General features: G+C 46.9%; 2 protein-coding genes across 2 annotated transcripts in view; one reads left to right on the top strand and one right to left on the bottom strand.

Moving 5' to 3' along the window:
* LOC107113606 (zinc finger protein 658B-like) overlaps positions 1-15,871 on the bottom strand; it is a gene marked incomplete at its 5' end in the record, with an annotated part of 57,123 nt that overhangs the window by 32,473 nt on the left and 8,779 nt on the right. The window lies entirely within an intron of this gene.
* Positions 11,933-13,555, top strand: LOC107113610 (zinc finger protein OZF-like). The gene has a single exon (XM_015414954.1). The coding sequence runs from the start codon at positions 12,054-12,056 to the stop codon at positions 13,380-13,382; it is 1,329 nt and encodes a 442-aa protein (XP_015270440.1). The 5' UTR covers positions 11,933-12,053; the 3' UTR covers positions 13,383-13,555.

Below are 15,871 nucleotides of genomic sequence, written 5' to 3'. Positions count from 1 at the left end.
GGGGGGGGGGTCCCCCCATAGGGCAGCGGTGGAGGGAGGGGGGCTGTTTTGCAAGGCTGCAAAAGGGGCTCCAGAGAGACCCGTGCGGTGGGGTGGGGGGTGCGGCGGAGGACGAGCCGAGCAGCACTTTGGACGGCCGACTGCTGCCCTTTGCTTGCAGTTGAGCGGGCGCTGCATGGCTCGTTCGGTGCCCGTCCCGGGCTGCCTGTCTCCTCTCCACACACCCCCCCCCCATGCCTCCTGCGCTTCCTCCTCTCTCGGGGACGAAGCGAGAAGCCCGTGGACGGGGGGGGGACAACATGACCACCCTAAGCCTTTTGTTCCACCCGGCCCTCTTCCTTAACTACTACTAAAAAGGTAAAGGTTCCCTTGCTCGAAAGCCAGTCGAGTCCGACTCTAGGTTTGCGGTGCTCATCTCCGTTTCCAAGCCGAAGAGCCAGCGCTGTGCGCAGACGTTTCCGTGGTCATGTGGCCGGCATGACTAAACACCAAGGCGCACGGAACGCTGTTACCTTCCCACCGAAGTGGTCCCTATTGATCTACTTGCAATTTCTTGCTTTCGAACTGCTAGGTTGGCAGGAGCTGGAACTAGAGATGGGAGCTCACTCCGTCATGCGGCACACTCGGGGGTCTCGAACTGCTGAACTACTGACCTTCCACAGCCCGCAGTTCGGCGTCTTAACCACTTGAGCCACCGCAGCTCCTAACTACTACTATCCGCCTCCAAATCTTCTCTCCCCTTATATAAAGCTGTAGTGGGGTCGACTTCCAATGCACACCTACAGTATTTGGGCGCAAGAACCGTCACTGCTTTTAAACTTGTTCATTAATGATTTGGAGATGGGAGTAAGCAGTGAAGTGGCTGAATTTGCGGATGATACGAAGTTGTTCAGGGTGGTGAAAACCAGTGAGGATTGTGAGGCACTCCAAAGGGATCTGTCAAGGATGGGCGAGTGGGCGTCAACATGGCAAATGGGGTTCAGTGTGGCCAAGTGCAAGGGGATGCACATTGGAGCCAAAAATCCTAACTATAAATACACATTGATGGGGTCTGAACTGGCAGAGACTGATCAAGAGAGAGATCTTAGAGTTGTAGTACATAACTCACTGAAAATGTCCAGACAGTATGTGACTGCAATAAAGAAGGCCAATGCTATGCTGGGGATTATTAGGAAGGGTATTGAAAACAGATCAGCCAATATCATAATGCCCCTACATAAATCAATGGTGAGACCTCATTTGGAATACTGTGTGCAGTTCTGGTCACCACAGCTGAAAAAGGATATTATAGCTTTGGAAAAAGTGCAGAAAAGGGCAACTCGAAGGATAAAAGGGTTGGAACACTTTCCCTATGAAGAAAGGTTAAAGCGCTTGGGGATCTTTAGCTTGGAGAAACAACGGCTGAGGGGTGACATGATCGAGGTTTATAAGATTATGCATAGGATAGAGCAGGTAGAGAAAGAGGTACTTTTCTCCCTTTCTCACAATACAAGAACTCCTTGTGGGCACTCCATGAAATTGCTGAGCGGTCGGGTTAGAACGGATAAAAGGAAGTCCTTCACCCAGAGTGATTAACACATGGAATTCACTGCCACAGGAAGTGGAGGCGGCCAGAAGCATGGACGGCTTCAAAAGGGAATTAGATAAGCATATGGAGCAGAGGTCCATCAGTGGCTATTAGCCACAAGGTATAGATAGGGGCTTTGGGGCAAGTGATGCTCTGTCTTCTTGGTGCTTGGGGGGGGTCAACAGTGGGAGGGCTTCTAGTGTCCTGGCCCCACTGGTGGACCTCCTGATGGCCCCTGGTATTTCTGGCCACTGTGTGACACAGAGTGTTGGACTGGATGGGCCTTTGGCCTGATCCAACTTTGGCTTCTCTTATGTTCCTAAGGTATAGATAGGAACTCTCAGACTGGGGCCAGGGATGCTCTGTTTTCTTGGTGCTTGGGGGGGGGGGTCAACAGTAGGAGGGCTTCTAATGTCCTGGCCCCACTGGTGGACCTCCTGAGGGCACCTGATATTTCTGGCCACTGTGTGACACAGAGAGTGTTGGACTGGGGGGGCCACTGGCCTGATCCAACATTGGCTTCTCTTATGTTCTTAAGGTATAGATCAGAGGTCTGGGGCAAGTGATGCTCTGTCTTCTTGGTGCTTGGGGGAGTCAACAGTGGGAGGGCTTCAAATGTCCTGGCCCCACTGGTGGACCTCCTGATGGCACCTGGTATTTCTGGCCACTGTGTGACACAGAGTGTTGGACTGGATGGGCCCTTGTTCTTAAGGTATAGATGAGAGGTCTGGGGCAAGTGAGGCTCTGTCTTCTTGGTGCTTGGGGGAGTCCACAGTGGGAGGGCTTCTAATGTCCTGTCCCCACTGGGCATCTCTCGGCCCTGGAATTTCCAGGAGATGACCCCCCCCCCCGATCGTAGTGCCCTTGGGGGAACATATGGAGAAAGGCGATCCCTCAGGTAGGCTGGACCCTGGCCATAAAGGGCTTTAAAGGTCAAAACCAGCACTTTGAAGCTAATCTGGTACTCTATCGGCAGCCAGTGCAGCGCTTTCAGCACAGGCCGAATGTGGTCCCTCCTCAAGAGACCCATCAACAGCCTGGCCGCAGCATTCTGCACTAGCTGCAGCTTCCGGACTTGCGACAAAGGCAGCCCCATGTAGAGAGTGTTACAGTAGTCTAGCCTTGAGATGTCCGTCGCATGGATCACCGTGGCCAGGTCCTCACGGATAAGGTAGGGGACCAACTGCCGAGTCAGCCAGAGCTCTAACCTGTTTAGTGCACACACAAGATAAATTTAGGTGTCTTTGATCATCCTTTCATTTTATTGTACAGTTGATTAGGCCATTAATATTGTATTTTATATCTAATAATATTACAACGTTCTGCTTCCCCTCCTGATTGGGTCTGTCTCTGTCGGGAACTAATCCATCCATACTCCTTAGATACGTTAATATGGGAGTCTGACCCCATCCCACAGGTTCTGGCACATCACCATATCTTTCTCTACCCCTCTATCCGATTGTGGAGAACGCTAGCAGGAAAACTTCTCCCAAAACCATCCCGGTACTCCACATTCATTAACCAACTTTGGTTCCTTGAGAGTGTACCGATGTCATCTAGGAAATACTGGACAGACCATAACATTACACAATACTGTGATGTAGCCTCAAGACATGGATTGCTGCAAAAAGCAGAACTGGGATTAAGACTCGGCCAATCAATACCCTGGTTTGTTTATTTACAATTACAACACACCATGTAACCAACACAAAATACCCTTCTTAAAAATCCACATACAGACCTAGAACTCATGATAAAACTTTTTGAATCTCGTAACCGAGGTTTGATATCTGCCCTCTATCAAATGTTGCTTAGGGAATGGCCCCTTGCCATACCAATTGTCCTGGCAGAAGGACTGTGACCTTCTTCTGAATGATGATGTATGGTCTGAACTCTGGAATTCACCGTCTTTTAAATCTCCCATTATTTTAGTGGAGCACCAAACTCTAAAAACCATGACCAGATGGTATCTTACGCCCCAACAAATCTCACATATGAGCCCTACGAAATCACCCTATTGTTGGAAAGGTTGTCATCAAATTGGAACATATGACCACTGTTGGTGGAGGTGTGATGAGTTACGGACTTTCTGGGAACTTGTCTAACACCATATTCACACTATAACGAACGTCTCGCTTCCCCCTCACTCCTGAAGCTCTTTTTCTAGAACACTACACACCACCTCAAACCAACCATTGACATCATGCTATTTACAGCAAAAACCGCCATTGCCTCTCGTTGGCGGGAACTGGACCCCCACTAACCTGAACCTATCATTCAAAAAAATGTGGAAAACTTACCTGATGGATAATATCACTGACAAAATAAACAGATCTCTTTTGAAACCGGCTCAAACGAACTTTGATAGCAAATGGTTCCCGATACTAGAATTCTTGTCACAGCAAGAATTTATATCACCAGAATGGAAACAACTGCAGAGATGGCTTTGAATCTTAATCTCCTCAGGGAATACAAAACAACAAATTCCACTGTTATAACATCATTTTATACCTTACCACTATGCTCAACCTCTACCTGAAATGTTTAAGTGTATTATAAACAACATCAAAGCAAGAACAACGATATGCCTATGTAAGACACCGCACCACTGTTAAACTGGTGATATGTTGTTATGTCTAATAGTTACATTAGTTCAAGCTTTGTATTTTATGTACTTTTTGATATTCAAATGTATAAAATGTATTGCATTGTTATGTAACCTTACTGCTTATCATCCTGAAATAAAAATTGTTAATAATAATAATAATAGTAATAATAATAATAGTAATAATAATAATAATAGAAAACTCCCCCACGGGGTCCTTTCCGGCCGCCCTCCTTGGAGCTCCTGCATTTTTTCGCCTCAGGAGGTGGCCAGAGAGAAAGTTGTGGATCGACCCTCGTCTAATTTAAATAGGGTGCTTCACCCCAGGAAAGCTCACACCTCAAAATACAACTCTGTTGGTCTTAAAGGTGCCCCCTGGGGGGGGCGCTCCACCTTTGTTAAAAAGCGGCAGGATCTCATGGCACAACACCACAGGCAATGCTCCCTCTCAGCTGTGGAGTCTTGTGAGCAAAAATTCTACTTTGTGAGCTCCTGGCATTAAAGTTGTGAGCAAGCAATCTGGCTGCTGCATGAATTAGTTTGCTCTGGAGCCGTCCCTTCCCGAGCTAAGGCAAAAATGTGTGAGGCGGAGGCTAAAAAACTGTGAGCTGGCTCATACTAACTCAGCTTAGAGGGAACACTGACCACGGCGCCCCCTCCCCAAGCTGAGCTTTAGGGTCCCCCTTATGCCGGGTGGACGGGTAAAGGAACTGGGAGGCAAAGAGGGAACTCGGGACTGGCTCCAGCCTCCTCTGCCTGAGCTTGTAACACAGAGAAAGGATATGACACCTGGTCTACCAGCCACAAGAAGCCCTTTTGTTCTGATCCACCAGGGCAATTCTCCTTGTGATAGTCAGTGGTGGGTCTTGATTCTCTTTTGTTTTCCACTTTAATGTTTGTGTCTCTCCTTCACCCCAGAGAGAAGCCCCCTCTCTTCACAGCGGAGTGACTGAAGGCATCTTTACAAAGTCGGAGGTGACCCAAGAGAAGGGGAAGGAGATGGAAGAGCAGGACCCAGAAGGACCGGGAACTGGCAGGACAGCGAGGAAAGGCCCCCAATCCATCAAGGCTGGGAGTGGTGCTGAATCCTGGGAAAGCCCAAGGCCAGAGATCCATTCCCAGCTCACTGCAGTCCCAGATGTACATTGCCGACGCTTCCGGCAGTTCCGCTACCAGGAGGCCGCTGGGCCCCGAGAAGTTTGCAGCCAGCTCCATGGACTTTGCAGCCACTGGCTGAAGCCAGAGAGGCACACCAAGAAGCAGATCCTGGACCTGGTGATCCTGGAGCAGTTCCTGACTCTCCTGCCCCAGGAAATGCAGGGCTGGGTCAGAGGATGCTGGCCGGAGACCAGTTCCCAGGCGGTGGCCCTGGCCGAAGGCTTCCTCCTGAGCCAGGCAGAGGAGAAGAGGCAGGCAGGACAGGTGAGGGGGGGTTCCCTCAAGGAAGGATGTCTGGCCTTGTCCTGAAGTGTCCCTGAGAGATATTTGTCCAAGTGTTAAACATCCAAGTGGGAGGTTTAGTGGCCCTCCTTCAGCAGCCTCTTCCACTGAAGAATTTCTTATCTCTCCGGATAACTCGCCAGGTCTGCTGCTGGGAGGGTGCAGAGTCTGGGAGTGGGGCAGGATCCATTCCTTGGTCTCTTTTCAATTCCACCTCTTACCCCTCTCCCTCCCTGCTGTTTCAGACGTGGGAACCATCCGTGGAGAAAGAAGCGGCATTCCCTGAGGCGGAACGAGCTTCCTTTGAGGAAGAGCAGAGTTTGCAGGCCGTGGAGCGTGTCCAGGATGCCCCCTCCAGTGGTAAGAACGTGTTGTGCCTGGAAACGATTGATAGGTAGAAAGTTCAGTTTGATGGGTAGAAAGTTCAAATTAAATACTTCTTCACAGAACGCAGAGTTAGTTTGTAGCGCTCAGTGTCCACTGACTGTGATACTTGTATAAGATATCAGAAAAATTCATGGAGGGCAATTCCTCCCATTTATTAAGATAATCACATCTCACCTTCCTTCCATGAGAGGAACTCAAGGAGAAAAGGTAGACAAACCTGGGCAGAGCTATTCAACCCGGTGAATAAAGGGCACCGCCTCCTTCTAGGGCAGCATAGCTCTGAAATCCAGTTCCTAGTGGGGCCAATAATCATGGGGAAATTTGGCTTCCCAACCTTCGGTGGGGCACCACTAGTGCCAGCGCCGGTGGTTAGGAGTTTGGGAGTGCTCCTGGATCTCTCCTTAGCAATGGAGGCCCAGGTGGCAGTCACTGCCAAGTCGGCCTTTTACCATCTGCGGCTGATTCGGCAGTTGGCTCCCTTCCTCGACCGCGGTGACCTGGCTACAGTGATCCATGCGATGGTCACCTCGAGGTTAGACTACTGTAACGCTCTCTACATGGGGCTGCCCTTGTCGCAACTCCGGAAGCTGCAGCTCGTGCAGAATGCCACGGCTAGGCTTCTGATGGGTCTTCCTAGATGGGAGCACATCCAGCCTACACTGAAGGCACTGCACTGGCTGCCAATAGCATACCGAGTTTGCTTCAAGGTGCTGGTGCTTACCTTTAAAGCCCTATATGGCCAGGGTCTGACATACCTGAGGGACTGCCTTTCCCCATATATACCCCAGAGAGCACTACGGTCGAGGTCACAACTTCGACTCCATACTGGTGGAATGAGCTCCTGGAAGAGATCAGGGCCCTGCGGGACCTGTTACAGTTCCGCAGAGCCCTGCGAGACGGAGCTCTTCCACCAGGCTTTCAATTAGGAGCTGCCCACCACTACCACCAACATCTGTGGTAGCGGGTTTGCCCTGGTTTGGAGATCAGTTATACCGTTGTGTGACGCCGGATGTTTACTGAGCTGGAAATTGTGTGTGTTACCTCATAGAATACTGGGGAAAAGTAGTAGAAAACCCACTAAAACACTTAGATATGTACGCAAATACAGTACTTATATATATAGATACTATATCAAAATTTACAAAATTTATATGCAAGGCACATTAGCCATAACAATACAATATCTCAGTGCTATATAATAGAACAATACAAATTCCAATGTTGTTAGCCAGAACAATCATTAGAATATTGCTAATCCATTAAAAGGTAAAGGTTCCCTTGCTCGAAAGCCAGTCAAGTCCGACTCTAGGGTTGTGGTGCTCATCTCCGTTTCAAAGCCGAAGAGCCAGCACTGTCCAAAGATGTTTCCATGGTCATGTGGCCGGCATAACTAAACGCCAAGGCGCACAGAATGCTGTTACCTTCCCACCAAAGTGGTACCTATTTACCTACTTGCAATTTCTTGCTTTCAAACTGCTAGGTACAGGTAGCAAGTTTACAAAGCAACCGGCTTTCGCTTGGTTTCGTGTCAAAACTTCATCAGAAGCAGAACAACTTATATTGTGTCATAATATTTGATAGTTTGAAATTGCACCTTTCTGGTTTCTAGAAGCACCTTCTTCTTAAGGGTTGCTACAGTTAGTATTGGGACTAGCCCTCAGTTCCCATGAAGACTTCTCATATTGGACCTGTCTGTATACTGCTAAGCTTAGAAGCCAAGAATGTACATATCTAAGTGTTTTAGTGGGTTTTCTTCTACTTTCCCCCAGTTTGTTGTTTTTTTCTTTGTCTTCGTACTGGGAGGTCTGTTTTTCTTGTTTTGGCACCTCATAGAATACGCCATCCTGTCAACGAAGAATGGCTACTCCTGTTAGCACTGTGACTATTTGACTGTTTAAAATGTTTCAACTGTTTTTATGTGTTTTATGTGGATTTCTGCTACTTTGTACCAATGAATGTAAGCATAATAATTTATTTTTATTTTATTGTATTTATACCCCGCCCTCCCCGCGAACGGGCTCATAAGCATAAGAGATGCCAATGTTGGATCAGGCCAAAGGCCCCTCCAGTCCAAAACTCTGTCACACATTGGCCAAAAATACTGGGTGCCATCAGGAGGTCCAGCAGTGGGGTCAGGACACCAGAAGCCCTCCCACTGCTGCCCCTCCCAAGCACCAAGAAGACAGAGCTTCACTTGCCCCAAAGCTACTATCTATATCTTGTGGCTAAGAGCCACTGATGGACCTCTGCTCCATATGCTTATCTAATTCCCTGTTGAAGCCGCCCATGCTTGTAGCCGCCACCACTTCCTGTGGCAGTGAATTCCATGTGTTAATCACTCTTTGGGTGAAGAAGGACTTCCTTTTATCCATTCTAACCCGACCGCTCATCAATTTAATGTAGGCAGCCCTGTGCCTGTTCGCGGGGGATACAAATGGAATAAAATAAATAAATAAATTCTCTGCCCGTCCTTAAAATGGCATCTGGCAGGCTGCTGAGGGAAACAGGATGCTGGAGTAGGGAGGGAGGGCTCGCTCCATGATCCTCACAGTGATGGATGGCCCGGCACCTCCAGATGCTTTGGAAAGGGTCTCTGGGAGGGGCTTGGGGCAGATGTGGTGTCCTGTTGAAGTTGCATCTGGCTGGAAACGCCGGTTGTGAAGTCAGCATGCCAAGAGGCACTCCGGAAACTCATTCATGGGACCCCTCTGTTCTCCAGGTGAGCTCAAGTCACGTCTGGGCCGGAGGTGATGGTGACATGTCCTGCGACACCATTTCCACTCCCCCAGGCCAGGCACAGGTCTCACAGGAGTCTGAAATACGTTGCCAGTGTTTATAACCCCTGAGGCTCATAGGTACCTGGTGCTTCTCTTCTGCCTCTCCCATAATTTAGTATAAATTGTGTTTAAAAATGTGTTGCATGTACACAGGACAAGGTTTCACAACCCTGGGAAGGGTGTGTGTGCAGCAAGGACAAAACAAGCAAACTTCCTTCCTCCCTCCTTTGTCTCAGGAACAGGCAGGAAAGAGATGCTGCTGAGCCGTCGTCTTCTCAGAGGTGTGGAAACGGCTGCTGCCCCTCCAGTCCAGGTAGGAGAGATGAGGGGGGGGATAGCCGGGGTCCCTCCTCCTTTCTCAGGGGGGCTTCTGCTCCTGAAGTTTCTTCAAGGTGTGGCGGGGGAGATGCACTGAACACCTTTCCCTTTACCCATTCATTGCCCATACATCTTGTTCCTTCCCAGACTACTCCCTTCCCTTGGGCAATCTCTGCCTGGCGTGATCTCTTGATGAGGGAATCTGCTTTTTCTTTCAGGGTCCATTTTCATTTGAGGAGGTGTCACTCTCATTCACGGAGGCAGAGTGGGCCCTGCTGGATCCAGGACAAAGAGCTCTGTACAGGGAAGTCATGCGGGAGAACTATGGGAATGTGGCCTTTCTAGGTAAGGATCTTTCATAGGTGCCAAAGGTGCGATTTGCTGCCTTTGGGATGAGGCATGAATCAAAATAGCAATTCACCGTTTTGAGGCCTCTTCCACTACTTCGGGAGGGGTTGTGTCTCACTGGCAGATCGCTGGAATCCCCAATGATGTGAAAGACCTCCGCCTGAGACCCTGGAGAGCCACTGCCAGACTGAGTAGACAAGACTGACTTCAGTGGACCAAGGGTCTGATTCAGTAGAAAACAGCTTCCTATGTTGTTCGTGTGTGTGTGTGTGTCCATTTGCCCAGGGTCAACCGAGGCCACTGTTGTGGCCATCACCGACTTAGAAAGACTCCGGAAGGGGCCTGATCCTCGTTTCTCTGTTCCCCAATTTTACAACACACCCTTCCCCCTGGATGGGATTACCAACTTGTGCTCTGCCTGTGATTTGGAAGTGTTCCTGTCAATAATAAAAAATAGTTTTTATTCGAGAGCTATTATTGCTTTAAATGCTGTATGAAATTGGAATTTGGGTGACATTGGTGGTTTAAGTTGCAATGTGAACCTTAAGGGAGTTGTGGGATGGTTGTGAATGGTTGTGTGAGTGTATATGAGTATGGTTGTAGATCACCGAAAGGATTGCATCTTTAATTTCGTTGTACTATGTACAATGACAATAAAGTATATTATTATTATTATTATTATTATTATTATTATTATTATTATTATTATTATTATTCGTAGAATCATAGAATGTTAGAGTTAGAAGGTAGGTCATCTAGTCCAACCCCCGCTGCTCTGCAGGAGCAGAGCCAAAAGAGAGCCCTACAACATACTCAAAAGATGGTTGTCCAGCCTCCGCTTGAAAACATCCAGCGAAGGAGCACCCACCACCTCCCGAGGCAGACTGTTCCACTGCTCAACCACTCTTACAGTCAGGAAGTTTCTCCTGATAATTAGCCGATAACGACTCCCTTGTAATTTCCACCCATTAGATCTAGTCTTGCAATCCAGAGCAAGAGAGAATAGATCCGCTCCATCTTCTACATGACAGCCCTTCAGATACTTGAAGACTGCAATCATGTCCCCTCCAAGCCTTCTCTTTCCCAGGCTAAACATACCCAACTCTTTCAGCCTTTCCTCGTAAGACTTGGATTCCAACCCTCTCACCATCCTGGTTGCCCTCTTTTGGGACACGCTCGAGCTTGTCAACATCCTTCCTAAAATGTGGTGCCCAACCAAAACTGGACACAGGACTCCTGGTGAGGCCTGACCATAGCAGAATAGAGGGGAACTACCACCTCCCGTGATCTGGACACAATGCTTCTGTTAGCATCCTAAGATTGCATTAGCTTTCTTCGCAGTCACATCGCACTGCAGGCTCATGTTTAGCTTGTGATGAACTGGAACACCCAGATCCCTGTCACATATGACATGTCACAAGAGCTGAAGCCTGGTCCCCTGGGTCACTACTCTTTGAACCTGAGCAGCACCCGGTTCAGTGAGTTCATGAGGAGAGTGCCCACAAGTAAAGCAGACCCCTTTTAAAATATATATAAAGGTTTATTGATTTAAAAAGAAAATACTGCGAAACAGCACCTTTTCTGCAGCTCAGCAAAAGAAAACAAGAAAAGCTGACTGTTCTATCTAATACATGAAACACTTGGTGTCACGGCTTGGGTGGGGTGTCACCTGACGCTGCCACCACTCTGGATTTAGGATCCCTTGAGAAGGCCCAGAGCACCATCCCAAGACCTTCAGACCTCCCTTTTGGCCGAATAATAGGTGTGAGGACCAGGCAGAGTGAACAATGAAAATAGTTTATTTTATAGGAGGTCAAACAAACAAGGTGCAGAATAATAACCGTAAGTGGGTGAAAAGAAAAGAAATCAAATGCCCTAACATGTCTAAATATATACTGTCCCTAGCTCACTATCAAGTGGCCTTAGACTACTGTTAGCTGTTGCTGCCATGGGAGTGAGGGGGTGCTCTGGAATGCTGAGTTTCTATTCTGCTGTGTCTTCTGAGTTTCTGTTACCTCTTTGCCTAAGCATTTGACCTTGGTGCCTAGGGTAGTATTTCCCCTGGGAAGTGGGGTCTGTTAGTGTGGCAGGCTTCTACCTGGGCTCTGATTGGCCCTGGGCCATCAGAGGGTCTGCTTGAATAATGTATATCTGTTTGCTTTGTGCACTTTTTGCCAGTTCTAACATGAAATCATTAAGATGTCTGCATACTATCAATTGGAACTTTACTTCTTTGAAGAACTGGCCATGCCTTCTGGGCAAGAGCTCAAACTCCTTCTGGGAAAAAGCTCAGCTGTAGTTCTTGTGGGGGTGCTGTATCCTTAAATACTAGATATTCTGGAGAAAGGTAGAGGGGTGGTTAAAATCAGCCAAGCTGGATGAGGCCAAAGGGCCGTCAGTCCTTTCCTCCTGCAGTCACATAATATGCCTTTGGACCTTACCAGCCCTCCCAGATGCTAACAGAATCTCTCTGTTTATTCCAGCGGAAGATGATCAGAGAAATGAGGAGAGTGTGGAACTTTATCTACAAAGTCCAGATACAGTTAAAACTGAAGACTTGAAAGAAAAAGCCAGAAATCAATGCAGATCTAAGAAAACCGAAAGCAGCAATATGATTGAGAAGAGAGATGACAGACAGCATAATGTACATTTCCCAGAGTACGGGATAATGAAGACAACTAAATCCATTCAATATGGAAAGCACTTCAAAAACACATCACATCTCCTTGAGCACCAAAGAATACGTACAGGCGAGAATCTTTTTGAATGCTCAGAGTGTGGAAAGAGCTTCAGTGAAAGTGGCACTCTTCAAAAGCACCAAGGACCCAACATAGGGGAAACACCTTTTGAATGCTCAGAGTGTGGAAAGCGATTCAGTGAGAGTGGTACTTCTTGGCAGCACCAAAGAACCGAAGCAGTGGAGAAACCATTTGTATGCTCAGAGTGTGGAAAGAGATTCAGTCTAAACCGTACTCTTCGGAGGCACGAAAAAACCCACACAGGGGATAAACCTTTTCAATGTTCAGTGTGTGGAAAGAGATTCATGTGGAGTAACCAGCTGCTAAGGCATCAAAGAACCCACACAGGGGAGAAACCCTATGAATGCTCAGAGTGTGGGAAGAGATTCCGTGAGAGATTCACTCTTCGATATCATCAAATAAACCACACAGAGGAAAAACCTTTTGAATGTGAAGAGTGTGGAAAGAGATTTAATGGGCATCACCATCTGGTAAAGCATCTAAGAACCCACACAAGGGGAAAACCTTTTGAATGCTCAGTGTGTGGAAAGAGATTCAGTCGGCGGGGCCATCTGCTAAGTCATCAAAGAACCCACACAGGGGAGAAACCCTTTGAATGCTCAGAGTGTGGGAAGAGATTCAGTGAGAGTGCCACTCTTCGATATCATCAAAGAAACCACACAGGGCAAAAACCTTTTGAATGCTCAGTGTGTGGGATGAGATTCAGTCAGAGTAGCCGTCTCCAAAAGCATCACAGAACCCACACAGGGGAGAAACCTTTTGAATGCTCAGAGTGTGGAAAGAGATTCCGTGAGAGTGACACTCTTCAATATCATCAAAGAACACACACAGGGGAGAAACCTTTTGAGTGCTCAGAGTGTGGAAAGAGATTCAGTGTGAGTAGTACTCTTCGGAGGCACCTAAGAACCCACACAGGGGAGAAACCTTTTGAATGCTCAGAGTGCGGAAAGAGATTTAGTGAGAGTAGTACTCTTCGTAAGCACGAAAGAACCCACACAAAGGAGAAACCTTTTGAATGCTCAGAATGTGGAAAGAGATTCATTCAGAATGACCATCTTCAGTATCATCAAAGAACCCACACAGGGGAGAAACCGTTTGAATGCACAGAGTGTGGGAAGAGATTCAATGAGAGTGGCATTCTTCAGCGGCATCGAAGGACCCACACGGGAGAAACCTTTTAAGTACTCAGATTGTGGAAAGAGATTGTCAGTGTATCCATCTTCAAAAGCATCAAAGAACCCACAAAGAAGAGCAATCTTTTGAATCCTCAGAGAGTGGAAAGAGATTCAGTCAGAATGGCTTCCAGGTTGCGGCGCAGTGTGACGGATGACACCAGGACTCGCTCCCAGGCACCACCGGCTCTTCAACTGAAGAAAATTTACTTGTTTGACTTTAACTTCCATTAAAGTTGAAGTTTTCTTTTTTTGGATTATAAGTAAGCTACTTGGAATCATAGGAAGACTCCTTAGAGAACTTTAACCAAGCAACTCCAATAAGGAATATAATTAATTATTTCTCATCAAAAGGACTATAAACCTATTCCTTTTAGAAAGAAAGAAAGAAAGAAAGAAAGAAAGAAAGAAAGAAAGAAAGAAAGAAAGAAAGAAAGAAAGAAAGAAAGAAAGAGGAAAATTGGACTCCATTTGTTTTGGGGTTTTTTGGTTTTTTGCCAGTTTCCCATAACATACCTTGCTTTATTTGCTGAAACTATAAAAGTTCACTGTGTTCAGATTCTATTGTATTGTTTGGTAAACAATTGATCAGCTACTATCTTGTAAGTTCTGAATGTGGTTAGTCTTCTAGGTCTTATTGAAGAAACAACATTGGAGACTCTCTCTTGCTAATATACTGTATTAAAATGGTTGGAAAAGACAGACCTAAAAAGGTGCAAGGCGTTGCACTTTCAGCTATGGGAAGGTCTGTAGATACCAATTTGGCACAGGTTTCCTGGGAGGAGTTTCAACGTATAATTCTCGACACAGTTACCTCTGCTGTTAAACTGGCAGTTAAAGAGGCTTATTTGTTGTTGTTCAGTCGCACAGTCGAGTCCGACTCTTCGCGACCCCATGGACCAGCTCCCGCCAGGCCCTCCTGTCTTCCGCCATCCTCTGAAGTTGGCTCAATTTTATGTTCGTTGCATCGATGACACTGTCTAACCATCTCATCCTTTGCCGTCCCCGTCTTCTTTGACCTTCAATCTTTCCCAGCATCAGGGTCTTTTAATTTAGTGCAAAACAAAAAGGAGACTTTGCCACTAGAACTGCACTCAAGATGAAGGAGCCTCAGCAACAAAGTGATAATGAATACACAGAGGAAAACTACAATCAAACTAACTTAACTTACACAGTGAACTTTGCATTTTAAAAAAAGGGACAAAACATTCACAGAAGCATATATGAGATTTAGTAAAAGAGTGAGAAATGATAAAATCTCCAAAGCTGTAAAAGATAGAACATTTCAGAGGGAAGAAATAAATGAATCTATAGAATCTTCAAAAATTGAAGAAAATTTTTCTAATTATAAGGGGAAAGACACAGAATTAAAACTCTAATGGAGAAATCAAAAAAAAAGAAGAGGATTAAATGTTACAAATAAGACTGGTTAGGGAATCTCTGTGACTGCACAATTGATTAAGACGGCTAGGGGATTTTTGGAGTCTGCATAATCAAGCTGATCCCTCAAAATATTGTGGGAAAACTCTACAGTAGAATAAATTATGAACTATATACTTAAATACATGTAACTGAAGATTATAGCAAATTGCTTATACAATGCTTAAAACAGAAGACAATATGAATTGTATACCTATAGATTTGCAAAGATTACAGCTTGATACAAGGTAGAAAAATGAAAGATAACGAGATATGTATGCGGTACGTAAAAAGATAAAACGATGATGTAGAATAAGTTACCCTCCTATGTATGCTTTGTGTGTTTGTACTTTGTCTTACGAAAAATAAAAAATTTCAGGAAGCAAAAAAAGAAGAAGAGAGATTCTCTCAGAATGGTAGTGTTCAATTTCATCAAAGAACCCCCAGGTGTGAGAAACCTTTTGAATACTAAGTGTCTAGACCCGGTGTTGCCTTACCTGGACTCGGGGGCAGCCCGAAGAAAGGCTCTCATGGCATGGCAACGCAACCCTAAAGAATGATGCCATCTCCCTCCCGCCTAGCTCCCTGACATGTCATCAGCCCATCCGCCTCCCTCACTGAAGCGGTACCTGTCGTCCCAGATGGCCAAATGAGGGCAAGGGGAGCAGGCGATGGCGCAGGCCAGGGAAGAGCATAGGACCAACTGCAGTGGAGGCTGAGCCAGGAGGCAGCGTGTGGAGGGAGAGGAGCAGGAAGCGGCCAGAGCCCCAGGAGGCTGTGGAAAGCCAGGGTGGAGACAGAATCCTGGGAGATGCCAGGCCTGGTGGTCGGGCACGCCCCCTTGCCTCAGAGAGGCTCTCCGCAGGCTATGTTGTCCAGCTGGTTCCCGCATGGTCCAGCTGAGAAGGTGGAATTGCGGGGGTGGGGAAGTCCACCCTGCTGGGCTCCGGGGGCAACCTGGTTCGGGTGAGCATGCAAGCAGAAACAAGAAGGGGAAAAAACTGAACCTAACAATAAACTCCAGAACCAAACAAAGGTTAGTGAAAAGGAGGGCCAATATTAAAACCTTTCCATAAAAA

Source organism: Gekko japonicus, unplaced genomic scaffold, assembly GCF_001447785.1.
Source record: "Gekko japonicus isolate JY-2015 unplaced genomic scaffold, Gekko_japonicus_V1.1 scaffold3671, whole genome shotgun sequence".
Taxonomy (NCBI): Eukaryota; Metazoa; Chordata; class Lepidosauria; order Squamata; family Gekkonidae; genus Gekko; species Gekko japonicus.
Note: the sequence above shows the minus strand (reverse complement) of the source record. Positions and strands in the feature narration are given on the sequence as shown.

What these genes read in the sequence shown, in the direction of transcription:
- LOC107113610 (XM_015414954.1), top strand. Translation starts at nt 12,054, where the DNA reads ATGATTGAGAAGAGAGATGACAGACAGCATAATGTACATTTCCCAGAG.